This window comes from Ailuropoda melanoleuca, chromosome 11 (genome assembly GCF_002007445.2).
Source record: "Ailuropoda melanoleuca isolate Jingjing chromosome 11, ASM200744v2, whole genome shotgun sequence".
Classification (NCBI taxonomy): Eukaryota; Metazoa; Chordata; class Mammalia; order Carnivora; family Ursidae; genus Ailuropoda; species Ailuropoda melanoleuca.
This window is the reverse complement of record NC_048228.1, coordinates 18932178-18950930: the sequence shown is the minus strand read 5'-3', so window position 1 is coordinate 18950930 and position 18753 is coordinate 18932178. Positions and strand designations below refer to the sequence as shown.

The window sequence follows — 18753 nt, the reverse complement described above, 5'->3', positions numbered from 1 at the left end:
TACATAAACAGGACAAAAAAGTCAAGCTAACATAATGGAACAATGTTCTATTTGATACATGGATCACTGCAAAGTATTATTGATATATTATTTAAAATTATATGATAAACATTTGGGAATATAATTCAACTAAACAAGCAGTAATCATTTCTAAAGCAAAAATCTTTTAATTTTTCTATGTTTTAAAATGCACTAAGATCTCAAAATTTTTATAAGCAAGGTCCTTCATTAGAGACTTCTAACTGTATTTCTTTCAATCCTAGGAGATAGTGAACTAAAAGGAAATATCAACTGAATACATATGCTGCATTCCTTACTCCTTATCTCCCTTTCCCTAGGAGAGAGAAAAATAAGAGAAATTATTGAAAACTATGGTTAAAATTGTAAAGAAAAAAAATTGGTTCTTGGTCAAAAACGAAAACACAAACACTCAGCTATATGAACATTTATTACATACATCATAAGCTCCAGCCTTGATCTGCTGATAGAGTCTGTGTTGATCTTCATCCCAGAAGGGTGGATATCCCACCAGGAGGATATAGAGAATGACACCTAGACAGAATGAGTATATTAACATAACGTTTAATCATTCAGCAACAATAAGTTAAATCTGGCAGATCCACAATGACACTAAGCCACACCCATTCAAAGAGAGGAAACTGGATATTTGGAAAACTTCACAAAGACATTCTCTGATCTACTCTGAAGCATCTGGTGGAGGGTGAATGCTCCTGTTCTTATGCTCAAGACCTCTGATAATATGTGGCAGTTTGAAACATAAACCAAAGAATTCTGTATGCACTCGGAAAGAATGTGTATTCAGCTGCTTTTGGATGGGATATTACATATTTATCTGTTATGTCCCTCTGGTCTAATAGGTTGTTCAAAGACAGTGTTTCTTTATTAACTTTAGGGCCAAAGAATTCTAAAGAAGCATAGCAGGTCAATACCTAAAGATGAAACTCACCTGTCACTGGGATGACATATTCTTTGGTGTCCCTGATTAAGACTTGTTTTGTGGCCTAACATAAGATTTTTCCCAGGAAAGGCTACATGTGCACTCAAGAAACATGTGTATTCTGTTACCTTTGGATGGAATATTCTGTATACATCTGTTAAGTTCATCTGGTCTAACACATTTAAGGTCAATATTTCCTTATTGATCTTCTGCCTTGATGATCTATCCATTGATGTAAATGGGGTATTAAAACCCCTACTCTTATTGTATTGCTATCTATTTCTCCCTTTAGGTCTGTTAGTATTTGTGTTATATATTTAGTGCTCCATATTGGGTACAAAAATATTTACAAATGTTATATCCTCTTGTTGGATTGACCTCTTTAGCATTTTGTAATGTTCATTTTTGTCTCTTATTACAGGCTTCATTTTAAAGCCTGTTTTGTCTGATCTAAGTATAGCTACTCCAACTTTCTTTAGGTTTCCATTTGCATGAAATATCTTTTCCCATCCCTTTAAGTTTATGTGTCTTTACATCTGAAGTGAGTCTCTTATAGGCAATGTAAATTTATTTTTGTTTTTAATCCATACAGCCACTCTATGTCTTTTGATTGGAGAATTTAGTCCATGTACATTTAAAGCAATTATTGATAGGTATGTACTTTTGTCATGTTGTTAAACATTTTCTGACTGTTTTTGAAGTTCTCTCTGTTCCTTTTTTCTTCTCTTACTCTCTTCTTTTGGGATTTGATGACTTTCTTTAGTGGTATACTTATATTCCTTTCTCTTTCTCTCTTCTGTATTTACCATAGGTTTTTGCCTTGTGGTTATCATGAGGCTTACATATAACAAGTTCTAATTATAACAGTCTACTTTAAGTCGATAACTTATGTTTGATCCTTCTAAAGCTTACATTTTTACTATTCCCCCTCCCATGCTTTGTTTTTGATGTCACATTTTACTTCTGTGTCCTTTAGCTAATTATCACAATCATAGAATTTTTACCACTTTTGTCTTTTAACCTGTATACCAGCTTTATAATTGATTAATCCACTACTTCTACTATGTATTTACCTTTCCAGAGAGATTTATTCTTCCATATGTTTTCTTGTTACCAATTAACAACATTCCTTTTCAGCTTAAAGAAATCCCTTTAACGTTTCTTATAAGGCTGGTTTAGTCTGATGAACTCCTTTACTTTTTGTCATATGGAAAACTCATGATCTCTCCTTCAATTTTAAATGATTTTGCTGGGTAGAATATTCTTAGCTGGAAGTTTTTTTTTTTTTCCTTTCAGCACCTTGAATGTATCGTGCCACTTGCTCTGGCCTGCAAAGTTTCTGCTGATACACTTATTATGGGGGTTCCCTGGTACACAACTAGTTGTTTTTCTCTTATTGCTTTTAACATTTTCTCATCTTTAACTTTTGACACTTTAATTATATGTCTTGATGTGGGTCTCTTTGATTTCATCTTATTTGGAAATCTCTGGGCTTTCTGGATCTGAATATCTCTTTCCTTCCCCACTTCCTTCCTTAACTTCCTTAAGGAAGTTTCTAGCCATTACTTCTTCAAACACGTTTTCTGCCTCTTTCTCTCCTCCTTGTGGGCTCCTTATAATGTGAATGTTGGTCTGCTTGATGTTGTCTCATAAGCCCCTTAAGTTATCTTCATTTCTTTTCTTTTTCTTTTTTTTTTTTTTTTGTTGCTGTGATTAGGTAAGTTCCACCAGCAGCTTGGATTCATGTTAACTGATCCTTCCCTTTACTTCACGTAATCTGTTTTTGAACCTCTCTAGTATGTTTTTCAGTTATTGTATTCCTCAGCTCTGTGGCATCCATTTGGTACTTTCTTTTATTTTCCATCTCTTTGTCAAAGTTCTTAGTGTGTTCATCCATTCTTTTCCCATGTCCAATGAACATCTTTATTAGCATTACTTTGAGCACTTTATTAGGTAAATTACTTATATGCATTTTATTAAGTTTTTTTTGTAAGGTTTTATCTTATTCTTCCATTTGGAACACATTCCTCTTTTTTTTTTCATTTTACTTGACTCTGTGTTGATCTATAGAGTAGATAAAAACAACCGCCTCTCCTTGTGTAGAAGATGAACCCTGTCTTTCAACTCTGCTCCACCTCTGTCATCTCTCAAACCTTTGTTCTTATCCAAAAAACCTACTATATTTTTATTAGCTCTCAGTAGGTGAGGATGTGCCAAGACCTGTCAGTGACTGAAAGGGGAGGTGCTCAGTACCTAGATTCAGGCTATTTGGAAGCCAGATCCTCAGGTAGCAGCTTTTAAAATTATGCAAATATGTACAGTCCTGTGAGACCACAAGCATAAGCCCCACTGACCAAGCAATTTGGTGGCTCCCTGGGTGACAGTCACAAAAATTGGGGCTCAAGATGAATGTATAATCTCTTTTCTGAGAGATACTGGCAAGTCAGAACAAGACAGGAGAGTGCCAAGATGGTGCCTACAACCTACATACCTTGAGAATAGCTCTTAATCTACTAAACGTGTACCAAACTTGAAGCCTGCTCCTCAGGTCAAAGTTCTAGGACAAGCCAAAAGGTCCCCTTCACAAAAAGACTGGAAGGAGGTATGCCTTAATCTGCTGTCTGTGCAGTGTCCTGGGGTGGCAGCCTGCCAAGAATTTTGTCTCCGATTGCCAGTCCTATGGGATCCAGGAATGCAAGTCCCCCTGACCAGCCAGGCAATCAAGGGGCATACGCTGGGGGGCAGATGCAAAAACAGGTCAGCAGATGTAAAAACCAGGACACCAGCTGCGTGAAAAGCTTCCCTCCAGGAGACAATGGCGCTCTGGAGTGTGGCAGAGGAAGAGCATGAAGAGAGTGGTGTTCTCTGAGGTCTCCGGAAAGGATTACAGTCATTCCTGAGATGTGTGTTTAATTAGAAACCTGTCCCTCAGGCAGCAGCCTTGGTTTTTAGCTAATAGGCCCCCTTCACAGAAAGACCACGTTCCTAGGTCTGTTGCCTCTTGCTGTGCAGTGGGGCGGTAGCTATTTAACTATTTCTCCATCAGTTACAGTCCTATGGGACCCACAAGCAGAAGCCCCACTGACCAACAGAGCTGGCAATGTGGTGGCGTCACCTGGCAGCAGGTACTAAAATCAAGGTGCCAGACAATGGTATGAGCTCCTCCCTGGATGATGCTGACAATTACAGTCTCATGAGATGAGTAACACAAGCCCTTCTGGCCTCCAGAGCCAGCCCATCAGGAGGCATCCCCTGGGCAGCAGTGACAAAGATCAGGGCACCAGACACATATAAAATCTTCCTTCCTGGCACTCTGGAGAGCAGTGGACACAGCACTTGCCAGTCTCCACCCAGAGAATACTCCAGTAGGCTCCTAGATATGTGTGTTAAATTAGATGCCTGCCTCACAGGCTGACACTGTAATATAAGCAGGTCAACCTCCTTCACTTTATGTCTGGATGCAATCAGGCTGCCTCTGAGCTGAGCTCTAGGGCAGGTATGTCCAGGCATCCAGACCCGTTAAGAGCTATCTTTCAGATCGTGATAGTCTTATGCATCTGGAATATGAGTCCTATTGGTTTTCAAAATTAGATGTGTTGGGTGCTCATCTCTCAGGTGCAGGTCCTAAAAGTTGAGGTGTTGGATGTGGGGTTTGAACCCTTTACTCCTCAAGGACAAGGCCCGGGTTTTGAGTTTTCTCCTCATTGTGGGTCACTGAACTATGGACAGGGTTTATTGTGAGATTGTGTCCCAGCTTCTCCTACCCACTTCCATGTGGTTTTCTTTTGCCTGATGTATAGTCAACACTCAGGCAGCCTTTATTTTTTTTTGTTTTGTTTTTTTTCAAAGGAAATTGTTCCATATGAAGCCGTAGAGTCAGTGTGTGCACGGGAGGAGGTGAGTGTGGGATCTTCTAACCTTGCCATCTTTAACCAATCCCCTTCTACTTTTGAAAAGTTTATTGGTCTGCATGAGGTCTTTAGTTTCTCTCACTGTTCTGACCTCTATTGCTTTTTTTTTTTTTTCTGCTTTCCCTTAAACCATGGAAACCAAGGACAGATGGGTAAGACAGGTAAAACTTTGCCTGGCATGGCCTAAGTTTCTTTTTTTCTCTTACCAGTGTTGATCTCTTGGGTTTATTTAACTTTTCTTTGTTAGGGAGATCTAGCCTTGCTCTTGTCCATCAGACTTGATACCTTTTGTAATAGACACTGTGGCAGCTAAAATGGCTTTTAAACAATGGTTTAATCACCCTAGACTATGACAGCCTGCTTCTAAAAGTTCCAGTTCAAAAGCAGATTCTTAAATTCATGTGAATCACAACCAGAGTAGAACAATTTTTTAAACATTCTTAAATAAAAACCCAACAAAGCTTTAAAATCAAAACTGGAAATTATTTTACTATAGTGCAGTTAAAAAGAAAAAAAAAGACTATAAAAAAACTTCAATACATTGATAACTTATCTTCACAACATAGAAAATATTTTTCCATCCATCTTTCACTATATTATAAACTTAATGTACATTAATTTAAATTTATTTTTATATCATTTTTACTATCTGATGTAACAGATGCATCTAATGATAATGATGAGTGTCGTGTTTGTGTTCCCAGGACACAGGGAGAAGAAAGGCTATACCTAAGTAGTTTTATCCCTCGGCTATGGTTTAGGGTGTAAAGAAGAAAATCAGCTTTGTAATGGCAATAGTCTATATTAATTTTTAATTAGACATTTTTCTAATAAACATCTGAGGTAGGCTGTTATGAAATTATAAAAAAGACTCCCAACAGAGTCATTTAGCATTCTGAACCTAGGCTGGGTTGCACACGTGGCCTGCCTCTGAGGCTTTGTCCTTGTGCGTTACACCTGCAGTCCTGCTGGCTGATAGCTGATGTGGTAGATCTCTGTGAAGGGGAAGGCTCACTGATGGCTGGTTCCCCAAGAACTGTCAGCCACTATATAGATAAGTGCCCATAATTTAGTTGTTTGATTGAGGGGTTTCTACCAAAAAATCTACTTTTGCTAAAACAATTATAGAAATACAGAAGATTTTAAAACACTCAGGCCTAAAGATTTAAGACAAAAACTACATGGGCACTTTTAAGTGGACTGATGTTTAATTGTCAGTGCCTATTTAAAAAAACATTGTTTTGTAAGCTTACTTTGATTTATCATTAGATTGGAGTCTGAGGCCTTCCTGAATTATATGCTTTTGGAGTTCTATTTTCCAAAAGTATAGAGTAACTATGAGAGTCATGATATAATAATAAGTTTTATTGTAGGTAACATTTTTTTGAGCAGCTACATGTGCTTTAGTGCATTATCCCATTTACTCCATGCACAATGCTATGGGGTAGATAACGTTATTGTCCCATCTCACAGATGAGGAAGTAGAGTTTGAGAGCTTACATGACTTAACTGTTTCAGCCGCAAGCACACTCGACAAAGTCATGTCTTAAAGGTTCCTTGCAGCTACTTTTTCTTCATCTATGAACTTTAACAGGAATGGTAATTTTAAATTTTAAATTATTTGAGTTGTCTAATTGAAGGGCTTGACTCTCACTGGTAAAGTTTCAATTTAGTCCTGAGTAAATGTTCCCTGCAGCCACTTTTTCCTTTAGCTAGGTACTTTACCTTGATTCTTTTAAAGTTTTTATTGTCTGAGAGTCTTTGTCCCATTAGTAAGGGGGCAATATACATTTTTCTTGTAATCTTAATTTATAACTCTAATATTTAAACTTTTAGCCCTAGGTCAGAGAAAAAAAATGAAAAAAAATAGTTTTTTTTTTCTTTCCGTACAACTGAGGCAGTAAAAATTTTAAAAGCCAATCAAAATCTTCACTTTTATTTACTCATTTTTTTTGCAAGAACATTTCAGGGATGATGACATAACCTCCAAAGGTTGGATGCTTTTCATATTGTTAGTGACCTTTGATGATCTCTACCTAGATATTTCATTAGGGGTTCCAAAATAATGATATTGTAATTCTACTATACCCTCTCTAGTCTAAGAACAAGTTACTTCATCAACTATTTGGTTATCCTGTCTTACAGTTCATACAGGAAAAGTAGAATAACAGGTATTTTTTTCCCTTTTACTAATCAGTTTTCGAAATAATACATTGGTTCCCCATTAACTAATCCCCTAATCCAAAGGTTAAGATTGCTATTGTATTTTGATTATCATCATGAATGCATGGATTTCAACTCATTTGATGTGTTTTAATCCATTAATATTATTTTTCTCATTTTTACTCTAATTGTCTCATCTTTAACCAGAAGAAGCCCCTTCAAGTTGGCTCCTGAGTCTTGTTACTATCTAGGTAGAGATCAAAGGCCACTAACATCATGAGAAACACCCAACCTTTGAAGGTTATATCATCAATCCTGAAATGTTCTTGCCGAAAAAAAAGTCTGTGACCTTTAACAGTTTTCTTTCTTTCTGCTATAACAAGATGCACCTGTATCATCTTGTGCTTTTTCCTGATCCCTACTTGCAATAAGCCACTTCTACGAGGAATCCTGGTTTCTTATAGTGGTAGATATGATATAGAGACCAATATCAGGTACTCCATAGGGGTGCTCTGGGGGAACTGCAGTTTTCTTCAACAAACAGAGAAATGGGAAGGGAAGGGAAGAAAGGGAGAGAGAGAGAGAGGAGCAAGAACTACAAATTAAAAGAGACCTAAAAGACCAAACTAATAACAAATTATGTGATAAGAGGGCAAATCCCCCTCCCCAAAATACTAGATACTTGATGGTTTTAAGTAGTTATTATTAAATTAAATTTTGAAGTATTGCTATTATTGCCATTCTTTTAAAAGAACTCTTTTCTTTTAGAGATACACATTACAGCATGTATAGATGTATTGATACTATGTTTGGATTTGACTAAAATAATCTTGGGGATTAGGAATGAATAGGGTGGTATAGAAGAAATAAGATTAGCCATCAATTCATTATATTATTCCGTCTATTTTTGTATACAACTTCAAAATTTCCAAAACAAAAAGTTAAAAAAACTATTTTGACATAGTCAGCTTCATACAACATTTTAAAATGGAAGTTAAAACTAGTTTTAACTGCTATATGCACATATTTGTGCTTGGGTGATGCTAGAGATATTTGATTAGTAAGAGTTGAGAAGCACTGATCACTGATTAGGTAGAAAGATTACATTATCAAGAACATTCAAAAATGATTTTAATAAAAGCTAGAGTTAGAAACATGATTAAACCTATAATCACATTAGTGATTAAAACATTCTAACGACTGCTCTGATGAGAAAGAAAGAAGCAATGTTGAAAAACTCTGAGAAGTCCGTGGGAAGTTAATGGAACAATCTAACAAGACTTAATACTCTCAGTCAATAAGGGGCATAATATGAGTGGAGTTTGGAAATGCATAATTAACTATATGAGGAATCCGTATGGCTCTCTTTTATACTGTAATACCTTATGCAAAGAAAATCATACAATTCAAATAGGAAAAGTGTTTAAATAACTCTGACCTACAAGGCCAATGGTGGGTAGAACAAAGATCTGAAGATCAAGGTCAGTAAGATAGGAAGTTATTTTCCAGATGATGGAAACTATGCCATATAGTAGGGATGGCAAACTGACAGTTCTTCCAGCATCAGGCAGAAATGAATGCCTGAGCCTTCACTGTGAATGGGGGGTGGGAGCGGTGGTAACCAGGGGAGAGCATGTGTCTATCACCTGACAGGTACAGTTGCTATTTAAGGACAAAAGCACCTTGTTATTAGTTCTTTTGATTACTTTAGAGAAGCCAGAAACCGATAGTTTTACAAAAAATCCCAATAATAAATTATAAAGATAAATAATAAATGTCAACACCTCCCAAAGCGAAAGGCCAAGTGTGGCCAAGACTCTGTAAACCACCTGTTTGCAACCTCTGCTATACTGTGTAAGAATCCTAAAATTTGCTGCCCTAAAGAAATTTGCAACTAGCTAGGGTAATGCTGTTCAACACTGCTGTGCATGAGGATAACCTACCAAACTTGACCAAACACAAATTCCTGAGCTTCCCCACAGAGAATCTTACTTGGTGATCCTCTGGTGCATCCCAGAAAGCGGAATTTTGATTAGCACTTAGGTCACTTTGAAGCATGGGTCCATGGTCCACAATTTGTAAATAATCAAGTTAGGGAAACCATAAATACTGTATCTTGAGAAATCTACGACAATATGTAAGTTCAGAGTAAGACAATATTGGTAGAGGCTATAATTGTGAGTAAAGCTCCATGGGTAGGAGACTAATGAGCATGTGGGTCATAAAGGATGAAGGCACAGAGCCCTGTGATTGTGAGGCATACCTGTGACGGCCAAGTGTAAGGTAATCACAGAACTGGTAATCACAAGCAACAAATGCTGACTAGTGTAAGGTAATCATAGCAACAAATCGTCCAATAGGCTTGAGATTTCCAAACTGTTAATACTTTCTTAAAAAGTACTTGATGCTGACTTACGCCAGCTGACATATATTTTAAAAATACCACAATCTCTAAGGAGAAAGGGAACTGTTAGCAAATATATGCTCTAAGATCAAGTAATCCCACCAATGCTAAATCTATAGTGGCCCTGCAAGAAAAGACGAAATACATTGCATAAAATTCCAAAGGTTCATCAAAAGTCACGATCATGCTATGACAGTCACTAATTTATTATCACTCATAATTGTTCTGAGTGATATCTCATTCAGATAGAGACATAGTTAAGGCAAGGGTGTGTGCACGTGTATGTGTTGGCTATATTTATATGGGCTTACAGTTATTATTTTTTGAACTGAGATGTAGAGGCAAGTTTTGTTAAAATCCAGTGATTCGGTGACATCTATAAACAACATTTGATCATTCCATTGGGGAATTATGGAAACAGCTATAATATGCAAGAAAGCCATCAAAATCAATTTACTGTTGTTAATGGTACAACACACGGGTATGTTCTTGCTTCATTAAAGTCTATTATTTGCTTTCCAGTAATGGACTAGTTGCTTTCGAAGACTGAGTATAGGTCAGATTACATTCTGTGTGAGGTCTCAAAAGCAAGGTAATGGTGGTAAGTATTTGAAATTTCTGGGGTGCCTGAGTGGCTCACTGGATTAAGTGGCTGCCTTCAGCTCAGGTCATGATCTCAGGGTCCTGGGATCAAGTCCCACATCAGGTTCCCTGCTCAGGGGGGAGTTTGCTCTCTCCACACACACTCTCGCTCTCTGTCTCAAATAAATAAGTAAAATCTTAAAAAAAAAAAAAAAAGTTGAAATTTCTTAGGTACTGGTATTTGCGTATTTCTAATAAAAATAATGTACAGACTTCTTTTAGCCATTATACACCAATAGTGTGCTTCACTCTGCTATATGTCAACTGCTAAAATGAAAACCTGCTGTAGTGAGTGCTCACGGCTTAATTCACAGAAGATTAGCTGCCGTTCTGCTAAATGTCTTATTCTGCATTCCTTTTGTTATCTGGGCAGTGTCATTTCCTACCACACTACCCAGCATCTAGCCTTGAAAAGAAGTACTCAGTAGGCAAGAGCTAGTGCTGATGGATGCCCAGAAAAGAGTTTCTCTCAAGATATGCCATAACTTAAAAGCAACTGAATAATGTGTACATTAAGCCAGTGGTTCTAACAATGGGGATGAGAAAGAGTGGATTATCTTAGAAATAAACAAATTTAATGTTACTTTCATGTTAACTGAGTGAAGTGAAAATATAATAAAATGGTAAAACAATATTCCAAACCCACTGCCGTGATCCAGGATTGTAACAAAAGGCAGAGGAGTCTATTATGATGTTCATGGAAGGGGGATCATTTCCCCCAATATGTGATATTGGCATATCTAAGACATTTCCATAGTTACCTATGTGATCCCAAATGCATTTCAAGGCACACAATTTTTAAAAAGTCACAATCTCTAAGGAAAATGAGAACTGTTAAGAAATATATACTCTAAATGGAGCATAGCTTGTCACAAAGGGCTTTGGCTGTTTGTAGAAAACTGTGGGAAGAAAGCAAAGGTTAGGGCAGACCTGAGCAAAGTGAGGGGCAACCAGGTGGTTGTCAGTTCATGCATCCGACTCTTGGTTTTGGTTCAGGTCATGATCTCAGGGTTGTGAGACTGAGCCCCACAGGCTCAGTGTGGAGTCTGCTTGAGATTCTCCCTCTCCCCCTGCTCTCTCTCTCTCTCTGAACTAAATAAATAAAATCTGAAGAAGAAGAAAGGAAGGAGGAAGAAAGAGGAGGGGGAGGAGGAAGGAGAAGGATGGAGGAGGGGGGAGGAGGAAGGAGAAGGATGGAGGAGGAGGGACAGGAAGAAGAAGAAGGAGAACAACAACAACAACAACAACAACAACAACAACAACTAGATCTGAGCAAAGTGAAAGGTGCCTCTGCCCATGGCAAAACTGAGGTTGAAATCTGTGAGATGCCCTATGGTCTAAGTTTCTAGAGTCATTAGGAGACCTGCATGCGTGTGCATATACGTCTGCTGGTATACATGTACTATCTAGCTACTACTCACTTACAGTTCTTAAGAAAGTTACGCAGCTTAGACAATAAGGAGGGACACACTCTTTGCCTATCTTTTTTCCCTCTTCCAGCCAAGAGAGTTAGAGCTTCTACCCTGTAAGTTACCTCACATTTTATAGATGTGAAATCCTATTGTTACAGAATATAACATTATTTTAAAATGTTAGCTATACAAATAATGCACTCAAACAAAAAACCCAGAAGTCAGTATACTCTAATTTACCAAAGTAATATTAAAATCGAGCATAGTGTGTTTAGTGAGTCTAAGACAGTGAGTCTAAACTCTGATGATACGTCATAGTTATTAAAAATGCAGCTGCCTGTACTCAACTCAGACCCAGTAAACTAGAGGGCTCATGTAGGGGCTGGACATCTAGCTATCTATATACACATACGTATGTATGCTTCATCCCTGATTCTGCTCCACAGAAGAAATCCTAAAACAAAATACCAGTTTTTAGGGTTTCTTTTAAATAATCTGATATTCTTCAGCACCAATAAAATAACTCACATATTTCCCTTACTACAGATCAGCTCTCATCACAGATCTGCCTTTGCTGATGAATTTAAAATGATATATTATAAAAAAATGTTTTTAATGCATCTAAATAAATGATTTATTTAGAGTATTTGAATGAATGAAATACAATTCAGGAGCTGTGAAACTGGTCCACAATAACATCTTCGTCAGAATCAAAGGTATGCAAGAGAAGAATTTAAAGGAGAACAAAGAAAGCAAAGAGAGATTCAGGTAACCAGATGAAGTTCTAATATTCAACTGATGATCAAAAAACAATGCTGGGTCATCTAATAAAATGTGTCAGGTATCTCTCACATGGTTACATATCAGTTATCTAGAAACTTCATTTATAAAGAAATACTTTCTAACTTTCCATTTCATACAAGGAAGCAGAGATACCAGGACTACTTAAAATTTGTGCCAGTCACAGCGAGAGCGCTGAAGAGCTGGGTGAGGGCTCTCAACCTCTGCACGTACTGCCTCCTGCCTGTGAAGCTGGTGGGAGGGAGGAGGACAAAGAGGAAAAGAAGAAGGGATGAATAAAAAGGGAGGTGGGAGGAGGCCAGAGGTGGCCTTCTGAGGAAGGCAGCAAAGAAAGCCTCTTGAGTGCCTTCCCTCAGCTACTAACCGGTCTCTTCCACACTAACCCGCTGGTGTTCAGGGTCTGAGTGCAGCACTCCAGCTAGACTCCCCTCAACTGTATCCTCCATAAAACCCAACTGTGTCCGCCTGCCTCTCAGCACACTCTTTGCTGCTTTCTAAATTCATCAGCGAAGACAGATCTGTGATGAGAGCTGATCTGTAGCAAGGGAAATATGTGAGTTGTTTGCCATTAGCATTTAGATTTGAACAAGGACATTCTGTGACAATGCCCTAACCCAAAGGCATAGAATTCAGTTCATGCTTAGAAGATCTTCTCAGGTAGGCAGGAGGAAGACAGTGCTTGGGGTCTGCATTTTAAATTTCTTTAGAAACTGTAAAATATCTTCATTTGACCCCCATACAATCCTATAAAGGTACTATTTTCCTGTTTTACAGGAAAGCAGTTTTGGGAGGAGCACTGTATCTGGAGTCACAACACCTGCATTCAAATCTTTGCTTTGCACCTACGAACCCGATCTCTAGTATCTCTGAGTTGGCTTCTTCACTTCCACATTGTAAGTCTGTGAGCCTGCACAGGATACTCATTTGATTGGAGCTGGTTGCTAAAGGCCTAAATCAGAGTTCAGTCCATAGGACAGACCAGTTTCATTCTTTTCCAAGATCCATTTTTTCTCTCTTAATTCCTGCCAAACATTGTGCAAACATGGCATTTGTGGGAAGGGCTGCTTGAATGAGGTGGGAGGACAGCAGCATAAATGCACGGCCGCCACTGGGGATGCTCTGTGTCCCTGGTCTCAACGTGCCTCCTGACACTGGAAGCACTAACATTGCCTGGAAACTTGCGAAAAACACAGATGCTCTTACCCTAGACCTACTGAGTCAGAAGTAGTAATCTGTGCTTTAACCAGCCCTCCACATGACCTGTTGTCGGCTGAAGTTTGAGAACCACTACTCTAAGTTGATCACAAGAGAACAGTAACTTCAAATTGGAAAAATACTATTTTTAATTATATTGGTGTACTGCAAACTTTACATGGAAATATGATTCCTTACCGCATGCCCACATATCCACCGGCTTTCCATAAGGATCTTTACGTAAAACTTCTGGAGAAAGATATCCAGGTGTGCCAGCAAAACCTAGGGAAAATGGAAGTTAATGAGTCAGAGTTGACTTGACAAAACCAACGTGAAACGGGAAACTAAGGAAAAAACATTTTTGGGACTTTTTAATCTGAAGATTTTTTGTCAAAATAAAAGAAGAACTAAAATAACATACACTAGTTTCTCTCCACAGCAGGACCAACACTAATCTGCTTTGTAGCTTATTAGGAAAAAATGCATTTTTCCCCCAGATATGAAGGCTGTTCTATTGTGTTACATAGTCAGCATGCATACTTAAGTCTATTTGGTTATCAGTTCTTATTCTCACTTACTTATGCAGGATTTGAAATTAAACCTGTGAAGGGGATCAGAACACACCACCCCAAAATATGCCACTGTGGCATACTGATTATTTTTAGCTGAAGGCAACTGAGAATCAGTAGATGTATGACAGGCTCTTTAATCTTCTCCTTTCTAAAAGTAGGGCATAAATTTCTTGTGAAAAAGGTGCCCTCCCTGTACCAGGAAGAGGAAAACATTCCTGGCATGGGAGCTGGTGCCAAGATGGATCTATACAAACCAACCTCACTAAAATAACCCTGATCTTCCATCAGTTTTCCTATATGTTTCCTCATTATTTCCCCACAATTTAATGCCCCAAGCTGAAACCCCTTTTTCCTTTGTCTTGTCAAATCTCCACAATTTATCACTCTTTGTTAAAATGGGATAGAAGTCCCTTGGTCTGGCCTTTCTTTAGGTCTTCTCTTATTTTCTAGAAAGGCCTCTGTGTGTATGTCAAAGTTAAAATAGTAACATCAAAAAAATTGTTTGCTCTTCTCCTGTTCATCGGTCTTTTGTCAGTTGACTCAGAGGCCCCAGCCACAAACCTAAGAGGGGAGAGAAAAAGTCTTTCTTCCCCTATACCTGAAAAAAAATAGGGAGAAATTTGAAGATAGGATTAGAACCTTGCAAGATATGATAGTTATCATGATACCAACATCATTTTATTATGAGAAGCATTCATCTATAAAACAAAAGGACAGAAACATAGATCTTATGTAAACATTTTTGAAAGTAAGGTAGGCTGTGGGGTGGGAATGGGGCTGAGAGCGATTGAAGAATTCACCAGAAGAAACAAGCCCTAAATATATCAAAGAGATCGCTGTGTACTAATAAATACTCAATGTGTACTTATAACTGTCAACTAAAGAGAAGGCTCAGGAACATTTGGATGAATCACTATTGAACAAGTATCAACTAGAATTTTAAGAGAGATGTGGTAAGAGAAACTAGATGGCAAAATAAAGCTTCGTTATTGTATAAACCAGTATAAACTCCAAGAAGGTATGCTTAAATAACAATCAATTTAGAGCTAGAACCTAGAGTGACATTTTTCTTATTTCTGAAAATAATAGCTTTCAAATAAAAATAGCTACTTTTAAAAAGACTCAAAATAACTATTTGGAAGTTTTATTTAAAGGCACACATGAAAACTGGAAACATTTCTTTTTAAAACGATATGTATCAGGAATTCCTCTGGCCGCAAATCAATGAAGAAGCTCATTAAATATTTACTGGAATTCCAAGTGCCCAAGAAAGGAGCTTTTTCTTCCCATTTTCAAACTTATTAAGTACAGCAATGTGCAAAAAGGTATAAAAACAAGTATGTATGTATATATGTGTGTATGTATGTGTGTGTATATATGTGTATGTATGCGTGTGTGTGTGTGTGTGTGTGTGTGTGTGTATATTAGCACAGTTATTCCTCTGAACAAAATTACCTTGGAAAGTGAGGCGAAGGATTGTGGATTTTAACTCCTCTGCCCCTTTATCACTTTTCCTTTCCTTTGTTGTAGAGGAAGATGGAGTGGACACTGAGAAGGGACTCCAAGAAAAGATGCCTGTATTGTAGTTTAAGCTTCGCATGGACCATAGTGCATCTACCTCTATTCTCAAACTTTACTTAAAAGAAGCATTTACTTGACAGTTGTGAGGTGAAAGAATTCCTGAGTAATAATGGTTGGTTCCATTACCTAAAGTTTGAGGATTACATCAAGGAGTGATGTGAAGTCAGCTAATTCCAAGGTAGGGATGGGCATAAGAGTTCTAAAGAGCTACTGGGATGCCACACCTGCTCTCATTCCAATGGCCCCTTTCCAACTCCTCCCAAGTTCACACACAGACAAAGGAACCCTATGGAAACCAATGCCAAACTCCAGATTAAAGACCACGGTCCTAGCCTATACTTTAAGACCCTTTATCTCCCAGTTCCCCTTCACTCATCCAACATGATTTCTTTCTACTCCTGAACATTTGACCTGATTAATCTTTTTAAGGTCTCTTAGCAAGAACATAACTGTTATAGTATCATACTGAAGAAGAAATGGGGATTTTATTCCCAATCTGTCATTCTTTCTCTGGAATCAGATCACTTTTAGAAATAAATGATCACAATTTGAAATTTGTGTACTTTCATTTGGCTGCTATTGCTTTCACTAACTTGATATTTGTTTTTTCACTCATTGATTTGCTCAACTACTTTCACTGAGCAGGCATTGTGAACGGTGGCATTGTGTTTCATGCCAAGATGATTTTGAAAACTTATTCAAAATCTTTCGTAGCCCAGGCATATTCCTATGGACTCATAACAGCCTTGCAAAGAAGTGTTTATCATCACTGCTTACAAAGAGGACATGGACCTCACAGGGTTAAAGTGACTTGCCCAATATCACACAACTATTAGACCCAGGATATAAGCTTGGGTATTCTAATTCCAAAAGAGAATTTTTTCTGCTACACGCAATCCTGCCCTCAAGCACAGAAGATAAAGCACCATGTTCGAAATAAGGGAGATTGAAGGCGCTCAATTATATCACTCTTTTATGCACCGAGCCAAGCTGCCGATGTTAATTTGCAGCCTTGGGTCTGATAATAAGGCTTGTCTTGTTCCTGCTATCCTATCAGCACCTTCTACCTAGTTCTGGCAATTACATCCCTAACCTAAGCCCCTATTTTGGTGTCCTGCTTCATACCCCGAGTCTTGTGAAGCAGATGGGACTAGATGGGACTAGAGTCCAACCTCTGGGGCTTTGATTTCCTCTAAACAGACTTCCTTAGAGTTCAGAGTCACTGTCTGTTCTGCATGTTATCAGGAATCTGCTTGCTCTTGCATATTCCTTAGTTCAAGCTGTCATCATGCATAATTTGAACTACTGTATTAGCCTAACGTGTCCCCTGCCTTCGAAGTATTCTTAAGCCGCCCTCTGCATTGTTACCCACAACATCATTATGTAACATAAACCCAATTATATCCTTCCCTACTTAAAATTTTTCACAGGATTCTTGAAACTTCTAGGATAAAAGCCAAATCCTTCAAAAGCACATAAAATCCTTTCCCACCTAATTAACTACCACTCACCCCAGTATACTTTATACTTTAGCTATATCAAACTTCTTGCTATTCCGTAAATAGAAACGACAGTTTCCATGCCTCTGAGATTTTGCATGTGCTGATCCCCTCTGTCTAGCATTCATCTCCTTGCATGTTAGTGAACAAATTCTCATTCACCCATTAGGAAAGCGGAAGCACTACCCCAATCCCCAGAGGCAGAATTTCATACTTCTCTTGTGCTCCAGAGCACCTTCATGCATGACTCTGTTAAGATGCTCCCACACTACATGGTAAACAGTTACTGATACAGAAGTGTCAGTACCTTGAGGCACAGGACCTCCTGCTTAATTGAAGCATCTCCATTAATTATTCTGTCCATCTCTGTGATAGCCCTCCTACTTTCTGTTGGACCTCAACTCCAAGTTATCATATATTCTTTATCTGTGTCAACTGTGCCCTTACCCAGGATGCAAAGATGCCTCTGAATCTCCAATTTACAGTACTTATTCTAGGTCCTACCTTCTTTCACTTTGTTCCTTTAAGAGGAACAAGCTTATTCATATGTCAAAATACGAAAAACCAAATGCCAAGTTTGGAGACACTAAATTCATTTGGTGGGTGAGGAGACAATGTGAATGGTGGTATTACGCTTAGGAGGAATCATGGACAAGGCTAACAGTCAGGTACTCCTGAAACAGAGCAGGAAGCAGAAAGTGAGGTCCTAAATTAAGCTGACTGTAGAGGAGAAGGCTGCCACACCACCACTCCCATCTACTAGTTGGGACAGACCAGAGACAAGGGCGAACCCTGGAGGCTCTGTGCACACCTTAGATTTAGGAAAACACAGAAACTCTTTACATATAAAATGAAAGAATTAAGCACTTTTTGAGTGCTCTTTCTGTTTGCTGATGTTGTTCAGAGGAAAAGCAATTAGAAGCGAAGGGCATTTTAAAAATGATCTAACCTCAATACATTGAAAGTCAGAAAAGAAGTAAGAGGTTTGGGGAGAGGTTATATTTTGGGAGATTACATGAAAAAAAAAAATGGGCCAGTACTGGGAAATGGCAAAAACAGAGGCATAAAAAAAGAAACAGTGAATAAAAGAGTGCAACAGGATAAATACTGAAATAATACACAAGCCCGGTTAGAAATGCTCTAATTTAAACTTAGAGTTAATTTCTTTCTTAATTGTAAAGTAACAGACATTTCGTCAAAAAGAAATTTCAAAATTCTCAGAATTTTAGAGCAGAACTGGCAGTGTGAAGAAGTAGAAAATAATTAAGATGAACACACACACATTTATCTATAATATTTTTAAACTTTAATTTGTTAAATACAAACTATGTGGAAATATTCTGTATTTCCTGAGTCCCTGCTATTTACACAGCAGTTTTTGGCATCAAGTAAGGTTCTACGTGAACAGTCAATTTTCTCTCAAATAAAAAGTCCTTTTAACAATAGGGATTTAACAATCCCTATTAATTCTTAGTACAGGATCCATTTTCTCACTCATCTTTTAGGAAAAAGTCAACATGTTACTGCTCTCCTATTAATATTTTCTCTTATTTCTAGATTATATACCTTTTAATGTCAGTAAAATTAAATGCTTATAAAGATCAAATGTCTTCAGT

At 37.9% G+C, this 18753-nt stretch overlaps 1 protein-coding gene across 16 annotated transcripts in view; it reads right to left on the bottom strand.

Annotated features, from left to right (window-relative positions):
- Positions 1-18753, bottom strand: part of CAMK2D (calcium/calmodulin dependent protein kinase II delta) — a 308625-nt gene that overhangs the window by 52686 nt on the left and 237186 nt on the right. For all 16 annotated transcript variants that reach the window (XM_019803409.2, XM_034671311.1, XM_034671307.1 and 13 more), the window contains exons 8-9: positions 13684-13767; positions 458-552 (exon numbers count right to left, since the gene is read on the bottom strand). In XM_019803409.2, the coding sequence (XP_019658968.1) occupies positions 458-552; positions 13684-13767 (179 nt within the window). The remainder of the gene's footprint in view (positions 1-457; positions 553-13683; positions 13768-18753) is intronic.